General features: G+C 39.9%; 1 protein-coding gene across 1 annotated transcript; it reads right to left on the bottom strand.

The window, feature by feature from the left end:
- Window positions 1-8,861: 8,861 nt before the first annotated feature.
- On the bottom strand, window positions 8,862-11,910 carry LOC129053444 (protein FAM47A-like). Its single transcript, XM_054545499.1, has one exon. The coding sequence runs from the start codon at window positions 11,850-11,852 to the stop codon at window positions 9,003-9,005; it is 2,850 nt and encodes a 949-aa protein (XP_054401474.1). The 5' UTR covers window positions 11,853-11,910; the 3' UTR covers window positions 8,862-9,002.
- Between the last annotated feature and the right edge of the window lie 7,427 nt (window positions 11,911-19,337).

The following is a 19,337-nucleotide window of genomic DNA, read 5'->3' as shown; positions in this document are numbered from 1 at the left end:
TATAAAACATGCTGTACTATCTCATTGGATTCTTCCAGATAACCACAGTGCACTACATTTATAATTTATTTATTGCTTTATTTGGAGACGGAGTCTCACTGTGTCATCCAGGCTGGAGTGCAGTGGCATGATCGCAGCTCACTGCAACCTCCACCTCTCACATTCAACCGAGTCTCCTGCCTCAGCCTCCCAAGTAGCTGGGACTACAGGTGCACATCACCACGCCCAGTTAATTTTTGTTTCTTTGTTTTTTGTTTTTTTTTTAAGTAGAGGTAGTGTTTCACCATGCTGGCCAGGATGGTCTTGAACTCTTGAGCTCATGATCTGCCCACCTTGGCCTCCCAGAGTACTGGGATTACAGGCCTGAGCCACTTCTTCCAGTCTTACAGTTATAATGTTAAACATGGATAAAATAGGGTGCAGACATATTAAATCCAATAATTGGAAGTGGCCATTTGGGGAACATTGCCTAATGTGTAGTGCATACTTAATTACTAGTTTTTTGAATGGATACATATTTGTGTTTGGAAGTAAGAAACATTGTATTGTTGTTTTAATAATAGTTGTCTTTGTTTATGACATAGACAGGTGGGCAAGACATATCAACTAGGTTTCAAAACAGATTTAAATCCCAATTCTGTTGTTAACAAGATTGTAACCCTGAAATTGTCTTAACTTTTTTGCCACACACATTACTTATTTTTGGAAAAACAATCTCAGGGAGGAAGTTTTAATAGATACTGTGTAGGATCATTTTCTTTTCCAAATGTCCACGGTGTTACATTTCACTAAATAGACCAAAGCTTTAACTCAAACAGTTTCAATGATGTAGGAAGACAATGCAGTTTTGTTATGTTTTTGTGTTTTGAGACTAGGTCCTGCTCTGTTGCTCAGGCTGGAGGGCAGTGGCACAATTATGGCTCACTGCAATCTCCACCTCTTGGGCAGGCTCATGCCATCCTCCAGGCTCAGCCTCCCAGGTTGCTGGGACTACAGTTGCATACCACCACAGCTGGCTAATTTCCGTGTGTGTGTGTGTGTGTGTGTGTGTGTGTGTATATATATATATATATATATATACACACACATTTCCAATATAAATATATTTGAAACCCAGGCTGGTTTCGAATTCCTGAGCTCAACTGATCCACCCTCCTCAGCCTCCCATAGTGCTGGGATTACAGGCGTGAACGGCACGATGCAATTTTGTCCTGGATCTGTAAATTAGGCTTTCTTGTCTGTAATAACTGTTACCTAACAATTAACAATATCACCTAGCTGTGGAGCAGTTATTTATTTATTTATTTATTTATTTATTTATTTATTTATTTAGACGGAGTCTCTCTCTATCACCAGGCTGGAGAGCAGCGGGCCATCTCGGCTCCCTGCAACCTCTGCTTCCTGGGCTCAAGCAATTCTTCTGCCTCAGCCTCCCAAGTAGCTGGGACTACAGGCGCGTGCCACCACATCTGGCTAATTTTTGTATTTTTAGTAGAAACCGGGTTTCACCATGTTGGCCAGGATGGTCTCAATCTCTTGACCTTGTCATCCACCTGCCTCGGCTTCCCAAAATGCTGGGATTACAGGCATGAGCCACCACGCCTGGCCTAGTTATTCTTAGTGAAATTAAGAATAGTTATTGTTCATCTAAAGGTCCCAGGATTACAATGCTCTGTCCTAGTATATGAAATGTGTCAGATGATATAGATAATACAGCTTTATTGGGAACTCCTATTTATGTTATTTTTGGGAGTTCTGCTCATGGGCTTTGTATTTAAAGTGGAACATATTCACTTAGGTCTTACTGAAGGAGTTAATTGTGGAAGAGCAAATAAGAACCTTATCATTTGATTCGCAATTACTCAAAACTTTATTTATATTATCCATTAGACATCTCTTGAGTGCCTACTATAGACCTGACACTACATGAGGCCCTCAGACCTGAGAGACAAGCTAGACATGTCCCTTGACCTCAAGGAGTTACAGTGAAGAGGTCACTTCTACATGGTGCTTGAGATGATGTTTAGGAAAACCTTCACAGCAGAAATGATATTTGAACTGTCTGAACAGGTAGATAAGGGTATTCTAGGCAGCATGGAAAAAACTAATTTTGGTACAAGTTGCATGATACATGGATGCTGAAATAATTGTGAATTTTGGCCAATAGAAATTGTCAGTATGTCACATGCACTAGTAAATAATGGTGCATCACAAAGGGAGGAGGCTGTGGAAGCTGATGGGGAAAAACAGTAGAAGGCTGTGAAGACCAAGTTTTGTTCTTTGTCATGTAGACACTTGGGAGCCACTGAAGAATTTGACTTGAGAAGACCCACGGACAGTGCTAAATTTTGGAAAACCTCTATTGGCAATGTAGTGTGGTTGAGAGATAATATTTAGGGGATGATAGACAAGGAGATTTTGAGAAGCAGAACAAACATGTTAACAGTAGGATTGGATTAAACATGATGGAGGCACATGTTAAGGAAAGTCAGTGGAACCCATTTGTTAACTGGAGGTGAGGTTTAAGGAAAGGGAAGTGTGATGGTGTCAACTTGATTTGGTTAACAAATGTCCAGATAAATGGGAAAATATTAGTTCTGGGTGTGTTTATGAGGGTTTCTCTGTAAGAGACTAACATTTGAATTGGTGGACTGAGTAAACATCTGACCTCCCCATGCGAGTGGGCATCCTCCAATCCATTGATCGCCTATAGAAAAAAGGGAGAGGAAGGGAAGAATTCTCCCTTTTTTCTTGAGCTGGGATATCCCACTCCTGTCCTTGGACATTGGAGCTCCTGCTTCTCAGGCCTTTGGACTTACACCAGTGTTCCACACCCTACTGCACCACCCCTCCTACTCAGTTCTCATTCCTTTAGCCTCAGACTGAGAATTACACCATGGATTCCCTCAGTTTTGTTTCTCAGGCCTTTGGACTCAAGACTGAATTACACCTCAGGATTTCCTGGTCCTCCAGCTTGAAGATGGCTTATTGTGGCACTTCTCAACTTCTGTAATCACAGGAATCAATTCTGATAATCAGTGTCATCATCTTTCTATCTCTCATCTCTCTCTCTCTCTTTCATTCTGTCTCTCTCTCATTCTCTCCCCCGTCCATCTCTCTCTCTCTCTCTCTATATATATATATCTCAATCATATTTCTATCTATATGTATGTCTATCTATCCATCTGTCTATCTCCATCTATCCATCTATTTATCTAACATCTATCTGTCTATCCATCCATCCATCTATTTATCTGTCATCTATCTATCTATCATCTATCATCTATCTACCTATCTATCTATCTATCTATCTATCTATCTATCTATCTATCTATCCATCTATCTACCTATCTATCTATCTATCTATCTACCTACCTATCTGCCTGCCTGCCTGCCTGCCTGCCTGTCTGTCTATCCATCCATCCATCCTATTTGTTCTGGTTCTATGGAGAACCCTGACTAATATAGGAAGAGAAATGGCCAAGATTGTGATTTGAGTCATTGGGAAAAGAAGAGGAGAAGGATGTCACATGGAGGAAGTTAATCGTTTTAGTCTCATACCTCAGTTTGGGGTATTGCAGGACATTTCTTGGGGGTAGATCTTATGGGTATTTGTACACACAATTTGCACAGCACATGGAAACTTCCAGCTCTTCATATTGATGGAGCCATAGTGAGATTCTAAAACCTTATTATGGAGGAATTAAGAAGGCACCAAGGATAGAGTGTTGGGCTGGGTAGGATTGCAGTAGTACACAAAGGGAATTGAGTTTACTATTTAGAGCCCACATTATGTTTTGTTAATGTATGCATGAAAAGGACTCTCAAGCTATCAGGGAAAATCTTGGGATAAAATAGTACCTGGAACTAAACTTCCTGCTATCCAGCTAAGTAAATTCAAATATAGTTTAGAGAAGGAAACAGCTGAATAATAGAAAAGAATATGGTGGAAAGACAGACCTTGATTCCAGAACCACTTTTGTTTTCTTCCTTCTTATCTAGAATCGGGCTGTGCCTTCCCACTAGCCACAACATCACTACTCTCTGCATTCATGTCTCTGTCCTAATGATATCTTACTTGCTAAGGGAGGAAGGGCTTACCTTATCTCAATCCTGCTTCTGGCCCCGTAAGTGTTATTCCATAAAATTTATTCCATGCTGTCCTACAGCAAGGCTGTTCTCAGTTTGCAGGTAGACATGGTTTAGACCGCTGGCTGACCTGCCTGATGTTATGTAGCTTCCTATGGGTTCACTTCTGCTAGAGTGAATTTACTGCATTATTTCTTACCCCTCTCTTTTGGGTCTGGGCTTCCTTGGGTTGCTTTGTCCATTTCTAACTTTATACCCATGGCTCTGCATTCTTTAGTCCTATAACACTCATAATCTGCTTAGCTTCTTAATATTTATCATATATACCTTATTATGCTCTTCCTTTTTTAGAAGCTTTGCCTTTAATCTCAAATGCCTGTTGTATTAGTCCATTTTCATGCAGCTGATAAAGACATACAAAAGACTGGGCAATTTACAAAAGAAAGAGGTTTAATCAACTCACACTTCCACATGCCTGGGGAAGCCTCACAATCATGGCAGAAAGTGAAAGACACTCACATGCTGGGAGACAAGAGAAGAAAATTTGTGCTGGGAAACTCCCCTTTATAAAGCCATCAGATCTCATTGAGACTTATTCACTATCACGAGAGTAGCACAGGAAGGACCTAATCCCATGATTCAGTTATCTCTCACAGGGTCCCTGGCACAACACATGGGAATTATGGAAGCTACAATTCAAGTTGAGATTTGGGTGGGGACACAGTCAAGCCATATCACCTGTGAAGTCAGAGATGAGGCATTGTAATGCTGTCATCACTCTCTTCCCCAGTCCCCTGCATATATAGTATTTGCCAAGTGTTGGTGATGGTGGGGCTGATCTAGGTGCAGATGGGGGATAAATTATTTGTGGTCCCATCTGAAACAGGAGTAGGAGCAAGATTCACTTCTGTATTAATTCATCAGGTACTTTTGAACTCCTAACATTTGTACAGGAGAGTGCTGGCACTGTGGAAGATTCAAAATCACATAGGAACCCTGACTTAAAGAAAGCTATAGCCCAAATCAGGGACTATTTGGGTTAGAAGTCATCTGAGTACATGATAAAACTTCACAGTATTCTCTAGTTTTTTTAAATTTAATTTTAAATTAAAACCAAATTTGTGTTCATTCTTAGTTTAGATATGTAATTAAAGCAATAACTGTAGGCTTCAAATAACAGTTACAAGAAAACTCCAAGAATAAAAGGACACAGACGTACACTCGTGCTTGGAGATGGTAGGCACTCCACCACTCATTTATATTTTGTCATGTTGACATGGCAGAGGTCAATAAACAGTTACACAATGTTATAAAACATTAAAGATAAGCCTATCATCATTCTAAATTTCATAATCACAAAGTTAAAACTTTGACTAAAAGAGCCAAGGTAATATTGGAAGATATTTTTCAGCATTTCCAAAGATCATTGACTCATAACCTTGATTCCAGAATATGCTTGTTATTGACAATGACATCTGTTAGAATATTTGCTTTAGAAAAAAGTCCTTTTGTTCACTTAATATTTTCAAACACATTTGCTATAGGAGGTGCAGTTGCTGGCTAACCTGAGAGATAATTGTGATGACCTTACTGATCTGGTTACACTCACATTAAACATTTGTTGGTAAAAATATGTTTTTTTTAAAGTGACTCTAAAAAAGTAACTTGGAAATAAATGCAGATTCTTCTTTTTTTTTAAGTCGAGTCCCAAAACAAATATGGAAAATTACATAAAAAGGGGTTTCCTGGCCAGAGGCAAAGTCAGAACTGCATACAGTCAGGTCTTCATTCATTCACTGGTTTATACATCCATCTATTCATTTATCCAGTCATCTATCCATTTATCCATGCGTCTACCTCCTCATTCTTTCCTCCATCCATTTATCCATCCAGCCAGCCAGCCATCCGTCCATCTACCCATTCACCCACTCACTCATCCTTTCATCTACCCAGTCACTCACCCTTCCACCCATCCATCCAGCCACCCACTTATCTTTCTATCAATCCACCCACCCACTCATCCACCCATCCATCTACTCACCCATTCATCCTTCCATCCACCCAGTCATTTATCCATCCACTCATCCATGCATCCATTTACTCACCAATTTTTATCTTTCCATCCATCCATTCATTTACCCATCCACTCATCCTTCCATCCATTCATCCATCCATCTATCCAACCATCCACTCATCCATCCATCCGTCCACCCACCCACTCTTCCTCCCTTGCATCCATCCATGCATTCACCCACCCACTCACCTATTCATCCACCCACCCACTCATCCTTCCATCCATCCATTCACCTATCCATCCATCCATCCATCCATCCGTCAACCCACCCCCTCATCCTTCCTTCGTTACATTCATCCATATATTCATTCATCTATCCATCTATTCTTTCGTTAGTTAATTAATGTTATAATATTCTTGTCCAAGAGCACATATTATAACAGTGTGTCCGGAATTGTGTTAGTTACTGGAAATAGAAAGGAAAGATGCTTTTTAAGATCAATTATTCCAATGATGGTTCCTGTATATAAAATAAAGTGTTCATTAGCAGGATTTTTGAGACTTACCCTATAGGGTAAGGCATTACCACAAAGGCATTTACTAAATCTTCCTAAAGTATCAGGATTGCAAGGGTTAATCTACTCACTTATTATGTAATTGAAGGTGGTAACTGCAAAAGGCATAAAATGAGCCTTTTTAGGTCCCACTCTAACAATTTTCACTCCTAGTCAGAGCGCTGCAGAGACATCTGAGCCAGTGAAGCCAGAGGCTACTAGGTAACTGTTGGAATGATGTGTAAAGAGTCCACAGCTGCCAAATAGGAGACCCATATAAACAAACCAATTGGGCTCCATAAGTCAAACATGTGACAGGAGTAATGAGGTGTTTAGCATTTGAACGGGACTGACAGCTCTCTCTGGGGTAAGTGGAAGGAGAGGCACTGGATCCCATTGTTTAAGGAGCTGCGCTTCTGTAAAATAGAAGTTGGGATCCAAAGACAGTGAAATATAAATTAAAGAAGATGAGAGCTACAGAAAATTTTATGGAGAACAAGATAATTGAATATTTGAAGTGAGCGGTGGCTCTTGGGAAAATGATAGGAATTCATTAAATTGATAGTTCACCAAATTAATAGATTTAAATGTGTACCCACATTTACCCTTTTATTTATTTATTTTTTAGAGATGGGTTCTTGCTCTGTTGCCCAGACTGGAGTACAGTGGTGTGATCACTGCCTGATGCAGCTTCAAACTCCTGGGCTAAAGCAATCCTCCTACCTCAGCCTCCCAAGTAGCTGGGACTATAGGCACACGCCACCATACACAGCAATTTTTTTAAATTACTTTTTATAGTGATATGGCCTCGCTATGTTACCCAAGCTCATTTATCCTTTTAAGATGAGACATCAATGCCTATGTTTCTGTTTCTTTTACAAATTTCAAGAAAGACACAGGACTCCCTGTATCTTCCAAATTTGACAGTATATGTGTCCTAATATAGGGATTAAATATGTTGAGAAATTTTAGAAAAATAGGTTTTCAGAGTAAGCTTTTTACATATTTGTAAAATTTTCTTGCTCAGCAGTGTCAGTTCTCACATGGGTGGTTGGGAAACACCGTCGACTGATTTCCATAGGTTTTTTTTTAGGGGTGGTGGGGTGAGTTTATAAATTTATTCAACTTGTCTTATTGGAAACTCTCTTGTGATTGCTCTCAAATATTTTAAGAAAACATTTCATGATTTTTAAAAGTAGATTTAAGGGGTAGAAGTATAGCTTTGTTCCATGGATATATTGAGTAGTGATGAAGTATGAGCTCTTATTGTGAACATCAGCTGATAGTGTACATTGTACCCAAGAGGTAATTTCTCATCTCTCACCCCTCTCCCATCCTCCTACCCTTCTGAGTCTCCAGTGTTTACTATTCTGTTCTCTATGTATACTCATTGTTCAGCTCCCACTTATAAGCGAGAACATGCAGTATTGTACTTCCTGTTTCTGAGTTTTTCATTTAATATAATGAACTCCCGTTCCGTCCATGTTGCTGTAAAAGATATGTCCTAATTCTTTTCTATGGCCAAGTACTTTCCAGAGTGTGTGTGTGTCTGTGTGTGTGTGTGTGTATGTGACATTTTCTTTATCCATAGAATCAACTTAAGCATCCCTCAGTAGATAAAGAAAATATCCCACTTATGGATGCTGTAGTTGATTGTATGACTTTGCTTTATGAATAGTGCTGCAATAAACATAAGAGTACCTATGTCTTTTTGGTATAGTGATTTGTTGTACTTTGTGTACATGCCCATTAGTGGGAGTTTTGGATAGAATAGCAGTTGTAATTTTAATTTTTTATATTGAAAATTAAATTAACTGGTTAGTTCACTATATCTGCTAGACTTTCTTTGTCCAGAATGATGTTTAGTTGCATCAGAAAGCATTGTGGATTCCATTTTTGGATTTTTTATAGAGACCAGGTTTCACCATGTTTCTCAGGCTGGTCTTCAACTCCTGGGCTCAAGCAATCCACCCACCTGGGCTCCCAAAGTGGGGAGGATTACAGGCATGAGCAAATGTGCCCAACCCGATTTCTCTTTTAAAGAATAATTCTAATAATAATAATTTCTGGTTTTATGTATTTTTACAAATAATTGACATGATGATGTAATATTCACAATGCTTCAACCATGTGAAAGAGTGTATGTGAATATTAATCACATAATTGATAAAATATATGAAATAATGAAGCCAAAGCAAGTCATTAAGAAATATTGATAAACATTAGGTATTGAATTTACAGATGTTGCCCAAGTTGTACATCCACAGGGCCAGTCATCATAAATTATGATTGATGATTAAAATGAGAGCAAGAAATACCCAATTGAGAAGTAAATTGAAAACCGCCTAATCTTCTTCCGATGCCTCTGCGATTTCTTTGTACTTGTAAACTATCATTGCATGTTGAATAGGAGTCTTAACAGAGTCATAAGTCCATCCCTTCCTGGCAAAGAGCCTTTCAAGGATTCCAGGCATTTCATAGCCCTTGCTTAGAATGAAATCCTTAAAGGCAATTGGTCCATAAAGATCGTCAAGAACGTCAGGTTCATCAGGCTTTTTAAGTGAGAGCTTGGGGTCAATCAAAGGTTCATCACTTCTTAGCTTTTTCCACAACTTAGGCTTGAGGTACCATGCTCCATACTTCATCTTCACACGCTGTGTGGTATAAGAATTCGATGGCCTGTGGAATTTCCTGCCCCAGTGTTTTTCCTTTGAGAAGAATTTGTCCTCATCCTTTTCATCTAGCTCCACGCTGTACTTCAGCTCTGAGGAACACTCCTTTACCTTCTTAAACTTTTGGTCCTCATGGGTTGCTCTGTAGTTGGGGGTAAAGTCAAACAGATTCCTGATGGATTCTTCATCAGCTCCCAGGTCTCCAGCCCACTTGAAGAATTCACGGAGTTTTTCCGATGTGTATCTATATTGAAGAGAGTCAGAAACGCACTCTTTTGTGCTTGGTGTATCTTTCTGAAGCAGTTCTTTTATGTAGGATGCTCGAATCTTGGGAGGCTCCGAGAACTGGTGGAACTCTGGAGCTTTGGGAAGCTCCGGGCGGAGACTGGACACCCGACGAGGCTTGGGAGGCTCCGAGCGGAGACTGGACACCCAGCGAGTCTTGGGGTGTTCCGGGTGGGGATGGGACACCTGAGTCTCAGGAGGCTGCAGGCAGGGTTCCCCACAAGGGGATTTATCAGGCTCGGTGGGTTCCTCGGTTTTCTTCACCCGGGCTTCACAACGATCCCATACGTCCTTCAGCGTCCTCCCAGAATCCAGCATTTTCAGCATGTATAGTAGGAGATTGGACACCCGACTAGTGTCGGGAGGTTCCAGGCGGAGACGGCACACTCCGGTCTTGAGAGGCACTGGGTGGAGATGAGACACTTCAGTCTTGGGAGGCTCTGGGCTGAGATGGGACACCCCAGTCTCGGAAGGCTCCGAGTGGAGACTGGACCCCCGACGAGTCTTGGGAGACTCCGGGTGGAGATGGGACTCTCCAGTCTCGGAAGGCTCCGAGTAGAGACTGGACGCCCGACGAATCTTGGGAGGCTCAGGGCTGAGATGGGACACTCCAGTCTCGGAAGGCTCCGAGTGGAGACTGGACCCCCGACGAATCTTGGGAGGCTCTGGGCTGAGATGGGACACTCCAGTCTCGGAAGGCTCCGAGTGGAGACTGGACCCCCGACGAATCTTGGGAGGCTCTGGGCTGAGATGGGACACTCCAGTCTCGGAAGGCTCCGAGTGGACACTGGACCCCCGACGAGTCTTGGGAGGCGCCAGGCGGAGATGGGACACTCCAGTCTCGGAAGGCTCCGAGTGGACACTGGACCCCCGACGAGTCTTGGGAGGCTCTGGGCTGAGATGGGACACTCCAGTCTCGGAAGGCTCCGAGTGGAGACTGGACCCCCGACGAGTCTTGGGAGGCGCCAGGCGGAGATGGGACACTCCAGTCTCGGAAGGCTCCGAGTGGACACTGGACCCCCGACGAGTCTTGGGAGGCGCCAGGCGGAGATGGGACACTCCAGTCTCGGAAGGCTCCGAGTGGACACTGGACCCCCGACGAGTCTTGGGAGGCGCCAGGCGGAGATGGGACACTCCAGTCTCGGAAGGCTCCGAGTGGAGACTGGACCCCCGGCGAGTCTTGGGAGGCGCCAGGCGGAGATGGGACACTCCAGTCTCGGAAGGCTCCGAGTAGAGACTGGACCCCCGACGAGTCTTGGGAGGCGCAAGGCGGAGTTGGGATACTCCCATCTCGGAAGGCTCCGAGTAGAGACTGGACCCCCGACGAGTCTTGGGAGACTCCGGGTGGAGATGGGACTCTCCAGTCTCGGAAAGCTCCGAGTAGAGACTGGACGCCCGACGAGTCTCGGGAGGCTCCGGACTAAGATGGGACACTCCAGTCTCGGAAGGTTCCAAGCGGAGACTGGACCCACGATGAGTCTTGGAATGCTCTAGGCGGAGATGGGACTCTCCAGTCTCCGGAGGCTTGGGGCGGAGACTGGACACCGGAGTCTTGGGAGGCTCCGGGCTTAGATGGGACATTCCAGTCTCGGGAGGCTCTGGGCAGAGACTGGACACCGTAGTCTTGGGAAGCTCCCGGCGGTGATGGGACACCAGAGTCTCGGGAGGCTTCAGGCAGAATTCCCCACAGGGATATTTACTAGGCTCAGTGGGTACCTGGGTTGTCTTCTCCCGGGCCTCACAACGAGCCCAAGCGTCCTCCAGCTTCCTCTCAGGATCCAGCTGTTTCAGCACCTGTAGTAGGAGATCTGGAGGCACATCTTCTCCCAGATTGGGGTACATAGCCAAGGGATGCTTGGCCATTAGCTGGGCTTCCACTTGCTCTACGAACGCCTTCCGTGCTAGCTGGGCTGGAGAGAGTTTGGAAAATAGGGCCGCTTTCTTGAGCAGCTTTTTCTGCACGCTTTTGGGGTCAGCTTGGGGACCTCTGAGAGATATTTTGGGGAGTAAGAACTCGTCACGGCGACAAACGAGCGTATCCTCGGGAGACGGACAGCCGTAGCGGAAGTCGTCCATGCCCTCCTTCACAAATACCCAGTTCTGGGTGTCCATGGGTGATAACCTCAGGCGCCTGTGCTTGAGCTTCGCGAAGCACTTGGAAGGCGGTTTGTTACAGTACCAGGGCTTGGAGTCCATGCCCGGGGACCTCAGCCAGTCCTGCGGCCTCTGGTCCCCCATGGTGGCCCTCGCTGGGGTGCCACGTCTCCAGCTTCTGCGGTTCCTGATCCCTGCCGCTCTAGTCGCTAGGAGACCGCCAGCCACGCGCAGCCCAGGTTCCTTCCTGGAGGCGGAGCAGCGCTGACACCACCTGCGCAGTCCACGTTCTGACAGGTGTGTGGTGGAATCTCATTCTGGGTTTCATTTGCGTTTCCTGATGACTACTGATATTGAACATCTCTATATTTGCTTATTTGCCATCCTTATCTCTCCTTCGTTGAAGTTTCTGTGGATTTTTTCCCCATTTTTAAATTGTGTTGCTGGATATCATATTTAGTTTTGAGAATCCTTGCTGTGTTCTAGATGTGAATAGGTTATGAGATATGTGATTTGCAAATTTTTCACTTCATCCTTGGCTTTTCCCTTTCATTGTCTTAACAGTGTCAAAGAGAAGTTTTTTAATTTGATGAAGTCCAATTTATCAATTTCTTATTTTATAGACTGTGCTTCTTTTGATGTATCTGTGAAAACTTGGCCTATCCAAAGGTCAAGGTTTAATTTTTGTAAACAGCACAAGATATAGATCAAAGTTTTTATTTAAAAATGTACCTATTGCTTACATATATCTGATAATTTTAGAACTATTTTTGTAAAGACTAAATTTTCTCCACTGAATTACATTTGGGAATTGGTAGAATATCAGTTGTGTATATTTTTTGAAGGTCAATTTCTGGACACTCTTTTCTCTTCCATTGATTTTTCTCTCACACAAATTTCCCACTCTGTTGGTTACTTTAGCTTTATAATAAATCTAGAAATTAGGCTGTATTAGTCCTTTAACAATGTTCTTTTACAAAGTTAGTTCTTCCTAGGTCCTTTGAATTTCTATAGAAATTTTAAAGTCAGTTTGTCAATGTCAAAAAAAGAAAGTCCTGTTGGGAATTTGATTAGGATTCTGTTGAATCTATAGATCAATTTGAGGATAATTGGCATGTTAACAATAGGAAATCTGACCGCTGAGAAATGTACAGCTTTCTATTTGTTTATGTGATTTTTCATTTTCTCAGGAATATTGTGTGTTTTTTAGTGTATGTGCCTTTCACATCTTTTTCTCTCCAGATTTTTCCTAAATATTGTTTTTCATACTATTATATGTAGTATATTTTAGTTGCAATTTCCAATTTTTTATTGTTAGCATATATAAATATTGATGTTTGGATACCCATTGGTATCATACAACCTTGGAAAACTCACTCATTATGTTCAGAAGCATTTTTGTATATTTCATTGAATTTTCTATAGGTATGATAGTGTCATCTGTGAATAAAGACAGTTTCCCTTCTTCCTTTCCAGTCTGAATATCGTTATACCCCCACCAGTCCAGTTGCAATCTTTCATTTTCCTTTAAATAATATCAGTTAAATTTTTATCTCCCTTATAGTGCTTAAAACAACACTATGAAAAGCATTTTTATAAAAAATTTTAATTATAGACAAATTCAGCCTGCATTATTCCTTAAGCATATCATTTTCTCATCACATAATAATTTTTTCTGTACATTCTTACTCATTTTTTAAAAGAAGGCTTCTTACTTCCCTTGTTAGGTGCAGCTGAACAATGTTTTCTACTATACAATGTATGTATACTAAACAATGTTTTCTGCTATACAAGCAGGTACACTCTAGTTCCTCCTTGTAAATGAGGTACGATCAATGCCTCTCTTGCTTTTGGCTCCTCCTTTGTAAAACAGACACAATGTATATTCCTCTTAGGTTTCTCATTAAATCAAAGAACTAGATTATGTGTAAATCAAGATAATCTATATAACATGACTTTGTATAGTGTCTGGAACAGAATAAGCATCCTGTAAAATATTGTTAATTTATATAGTATTACTACAGTTCGAAAATAAAAATACTCTACATTTGATGTCTATATAAAGGAAAAGCAACATCATACATTTACATATCACAAATATTTTCATTTATTGATTATAAGAATCTATGTTAAAGTCTCAAGATACTTAGTAGATTTCATAATGTGAGGTTGGTAAGACCAAATTTGACAAGGATTTATTTTTAACTTTCTTTTTTTTTTTCCTTTTTTATTTTTATTATACTTCAAGTTCTAGGGTACATGTGCGCAATGTGCAGGTTTCTTACATATGTATAAGTGTGCCATGTTGGTGTGCTGCACCCATTAACTCGTCATTTACATTAGCTATATCTCCTAGTGCTATCCCTCCCCCCTCCCCCTACTGCACAACAGGCCCGTGTGTGTGATGTTCCCCTTCCTGTGTCCAAGTGTTCACACTATTCAGTTCCCACCTATGAGTGAGAACATGCAGTGTTTGGTTTTTTGTCCTTGCGATAGTTTGCTGAGAATGATGGTTTCCAGCTTCATCCATGGCCCTACAAAAGACATTAACTCATCCTTTTTTATGGCTGCATAGTATTCCACGGTGTATATGTGCCACATTTTCTTGATCCATCCATTTTCTTGATCTATCACTGATGGACATTTGGGTTGGTTCCAAGTCTTTGCTATTGTGAATAGTGCCACAGTAAACATATGTGTGCATGTGTCTTTATAGCAGCATGATTTATAATCCTTTGGGTATATACCCAGCAATGAGATGGCTGGGTCAAATGGTATTTCTAGTTCTAGATCCTTGAGGAATCGCCACGCTGTCTTCCACAATGGTTGAACTAGTTTACAGTCCCACCAACCGTGTAAAACTGTTCCTGTTTCTCCACATCCTCTCCAGCACCTGTTGTTTCCTGACTTTTTAATGATCGCCATTCTAACTGGTGTGAGATGGTATCTCATTGTGGTTTTGATTTGCATTTCTCTGATGACCAGTGATGATGAACATTTTTTGATGTGTCTTTTGGCTGCATAAATGTCTTCTTTTGAGAAGTGTCTGTTCCTATCCTTTGCCCACATTTGATGGGGTTGTTTGTTTTTTTCTTGTAAATTTGTTTGAGTTCTTTGTAGATTCTGGATATTAGCCCTTTGTCAGATGAGCAGGTTGCAAAAATTTTTTCCCATTCTGTAGGTTGCCTGTTCACTCTGATGGTAGTTTCTTTTGCTGTGCAGAAGCTCTTTAGTTTAATAGAAAAATTCCATGGACTGTATGTTACATTCAAGAGCCAATGCTTCAACAATTCTCTATAACAATACTCTAACTAGCAAGCTCATATGAGTACTCACTTATCTAAAATGCATGAGAGTTTGAAAAAATCTTCTATATTCCAAATAATCCCGGAGAAAAACATGTATTGAATCTCCTAAAGTTCAATTGGGCCTATATAAAATTTTTCATGTGCCTGTTCATTAAAACATTGTTTTTGTTCCTTAAAGCCACTTCGTTTTTTTCACTTTTCACAGCAGAATATTATACAAAGGACTCACATCTAGAATACATAAATAATTCTTAAAACTTCATAAGAAAACAAAAAATGTATAATACACAGTAGTTTACCATGTATAGAGATATATAGCTAAAGAAATAATTATAGATGTGTGTACATATTGGTTAGTATACATGCTTATGTTGTATAGCTCTGTCTCTGCTGAGAAACTAGAAAAAAAATGACACCCAAGTAACAACAAGTACATCCAGTGCCCAAATCTTGGTTTCTAAATACCATTCTCTAAAATAACAAAAGCAAAACAAAACAGAGATATCCTTGGAGAAATGAGGAATTCTAGGCCTGGGGCAGTGAAAACACAAGATGAGCCTGGAGTATTATGTAATGCCAGAAAATATGGAAGTTCTCAGAAAACAAAAGAATAGAAGCAGATCAGGAGCCAAACTGAAAGAGCCCTCAATGGCCAAAGTTAAAACAATTCAGGCAACAAAATGAATTAAAATTTAAAAAATTATAACACAATATAAAATAAAATATCCATGAGTCCATAGTGATATAAATAATTGTACAAATAAATAAATGAGGAAACGGGTACAAATATTTTTACAAAGAATTTCAGAAAATGTACAGGGATACTCCTCCCTTCAGGAGGTGGAAATTAATTGTCCTCCCCAGGGTGTGGGCTGGATTCTAAAAAGTAAAATATGGAATGGGAAAAAAATAGTGACCTTTTAGTGGAGAAGCCTGGCAGTTCTCTCCTTAACCAAGTGATCATTGTTAATATCAGCAGTGAGAGTTCGCATTGGTATCATGCACTCCTCTGATAGGATGTGATGAGAAAGACACTTCACTTCTGTAGTATTCTCCCCTAAATTCCGGAATCCTAGTCTAATGAGGAGAAAACATCTAACAAACTCAAGTCCAGGGACGTTTTACAAAATTCTCAAGTACTCCTCAAAACCATAAAGGTCATGGGAAACAAGTAAAGACTGAGAACCGGTCATAGACTTTAGATTAAAGAGACATGAAAACTAAATTCAATGTGGTAGGCTGGGTTGGATCCTGGCACTGAAAAAGGACATGGGAGTAAAAAATCTACAAATCTGAATGAAGTCAGAAGTTTAGTTAATAGTAATATTTCAATGTTAATTTTTTAGTTTAAATGCATGTACAATGTAAGATATTAATTTTAGGGGAAGCTGAGTGAAATGTGCATGAAAATGCTTCGTACAGCCTTTGCAAATGTTTCATAAATGTGAAATTATTCTAAAATAAAAGGTTTCCATTTTAAACTATAGATTGCATCATGGTGAATTATCAACAAATCACTATTAATCATATAAGTGAGAAAGCTGTAGCTTCTTTAAAATGCATACTTGCTGCCCGCGCCCCCCCCCCATACACAGTAAATCATGTTTTTTCCCTAAGTGGAGCCAGTAATCTACATTTTACATGGTCTTTAAATTATACACACCAATATGTAAGAATTACTTTTCTAAAGCCTTGTGACTTTTATAGGCCCCAAAAACTTTCAAAGAGATTAAAAACCACAGTATTAATGGTATTATCCAAAGTAACCAAATTTGCAGAAAATTAAATTTCTGCATACACTAGATGGAGCCTTGAGAACAGAATAATTCCCTTAGGTAACATGTACATACCTAGTGGGCCCACAGGATGATGAAGTCATGATAGAAGAGTAAAGAAGATACAAAGTTTGGTGACTGGCAGTGGAAAAACAAACAAACCAGGAGTGAAAGCAACTTACTTGTGCAAACTGCCCTTCTTGGGTTGAAGAAAACTGACATCACTGTAGAGTGCAGAGAAATTACAACTGGCCTGTTCAGTCAAGAAGCACCAACTGCCTTAGTATGAAGTGTTACTCCAGAAATGAATAGTGTAGCTGACAAGCAAAACCAACACCAACAAGCTAATAAAGAAATGTTCAAGCAAGTCAAAATGCTCTGAGTGGAGCAGCATGTAATGAATAAGCAAACAAGGGAATGAGAACAAACAATGAAAATCAATGCGATGAAGTGCATTGGTTTAGTGGAGCCTAAGTATTCCCAGTTCTGACATCTTTGTGTGCCTGTGACTGCTCTTGGTTTTACCTACAACCTTTACTGCAGACTTAACTCAGGACACCATTTTCATCCTCCAGCAGACTCAAGTTATCTGCAACCTTGCTGTCTCTTCTACCCACACGCAGCACCTGCCAGCCTTTCTCAGATACCCAATCTTGTTCACTCTGATCCAACCATCTTTGGAATTCTTTTGCTTTTATTAGCTCTTGCTAAGTTTACTTTCTGTGATGGTTAATTTTCTGTGTCAACATGGCTAGGCTCTGGTGCCCAAATATTTGGTCAAACAGTCTAGATGTTGCTGTGAAGGTATTTTTTGGATGTGATTTAACATTTTTTACAGTAGATTTTGAGTAAATCAGATTTACCCTCCATAGGATGGGTGAGCATCATCCAATCAGTTGAAGGCTTTCAGGAAAAAGACAAAATTCTCCCAAGAAGATGGAATTCTCCCTCCAGACTGAAACACAGGAATCTGTTTGAGTTTCCAGCCGTCAGAATCAGGACTGCAACATCACCTTTTGCCCAAATTTCTAACCCACAACCAGCTCTACAGACTTCGGATTTGCCAACCCCGACAGTCGCGTAAATGAATTCCTTTAAATTTCCCTCTCTCTGTCTCTCTCTCTCTCTCTCTCTCTCTCTCTATGTAATATATATAAATTATATATATAATATTTAAATATATATTATATATATAAATTATATATATTATATATATAGGATAATAGGAAATAATTCAATATATAGAATATAGAAATAATAGGATATATATCGTATTATATAATATATGTAATGGGGTATATAATATATATAATATAATATATATAAGAGAATATATAATATATATAATAGGATATATATTATATAATAGGAAGTAATAGGATATATATTATATTATATATTTATATATAATATATAGGATATATATAATATATATATCCTACTTCTATATTCTATATATTCAACTATTTCCTATTATCCTATATATCACCCTCCTCTCACTCTCTCTCTCTCTACATATATGTAAAATAATAGGAGATATGTATAACTCCTATTATTTTCTTATCTTTCTGGAGAAATTTGATAAATACACTATTCATTTTGATCATTTTTCTACCAGTAACAATGTACTTGTCTTATAATGAGATACACCGCAGCAATTTTGCCACTGCTACACCCACTGATAGTTTTTCTCAGCAAGGTATGAAATATAGATAAGACCTAAGAAATAATATAGACTTAAAGATTTCCATTTTGTTCTTTGAATAAAAAAGCATAGAAGAATTATTCCTTACCTTGGCTGAATTATCAGAATCACTTGTGGCACATCTTAAAAGTATATATGCCAAGACTCTGCCCTGAGCTTGCTGAATCAAAATTCCTCCCATTGGTAATGATTTACAGCCAAGGGCTGAAATCCCTGGATACATAATAATTTGATCACAGTATCTCAGACAGGATATAGTCCAGCACTACTGATATTAATAAAGAACTTGAGGCAAAAAGAGAACAAATGACTTACACAAGTTCTCAAAAAGTGAAAATGGACAATGTCAGGCTAGTATTTTTATATTTCTAGAAGATTCACTCTATTTCCTTGTATAGATAAATCATAGAAAATTGTGGCAGTACTCCTGTCTCCTTGCGTGCATACGTATCACCTGGTCCATTCAATTCACAAATATAAATAGAATGTAATATTTAGAAAATAATCGAGCAGACGCAGCTCTATTTTATAAGGTGGTTCAGCTACAAATGAAATTATCTAGTATATAATTAGAGGACTTAACCAATGGCTAAAATCTTGGCAATTTTGTGTATGGTTAAAGTAATAAGACTTCGAGGACAGGTAAATGTTACTGTGTCATATCCTGTGATTTAACCAAAAAACACTGGTCTCACTTTCCTATTGATGGAATTTTGGTAGATGCATTCAACAAGCTGTCATACATCTTAGCTTATTTTCTAGTAGCTAGCAAAAAAAATCCAGAATCACTTCATATCATGGATATGAATAATGTAGAATAATCAATAATCTTGGTTGTCCA

Source organism: Pongo abelii, chromosome Y, assembly GCF_028885655.2.
Source record: "Pongo abelii isolate AG06213 chromosome Y, NHGRI_mPonAbe1-v2.0_pri, whole genome shotgun sequence".
In the NCBI taxonomy this organism is placed as follows: Eukaryota; Metazoa; Chordata; class Mammalia; order Primates; family Hominidae; genus Pongo; species Pongo abelii.
This window is presented reverse-complemented; position numbering and strand designations above follow the sequence as displayed.

What these genes read in the sequence shown, in the direction of transcription:
- LOC129053444 (XM_054545499.1), bottom strand. Translation starts at nt 11,852, where the DNA reads ATGGGGGACCAGAGGCCGCAGGACTGGCTGAGGTCCCCGGGCATGGAC.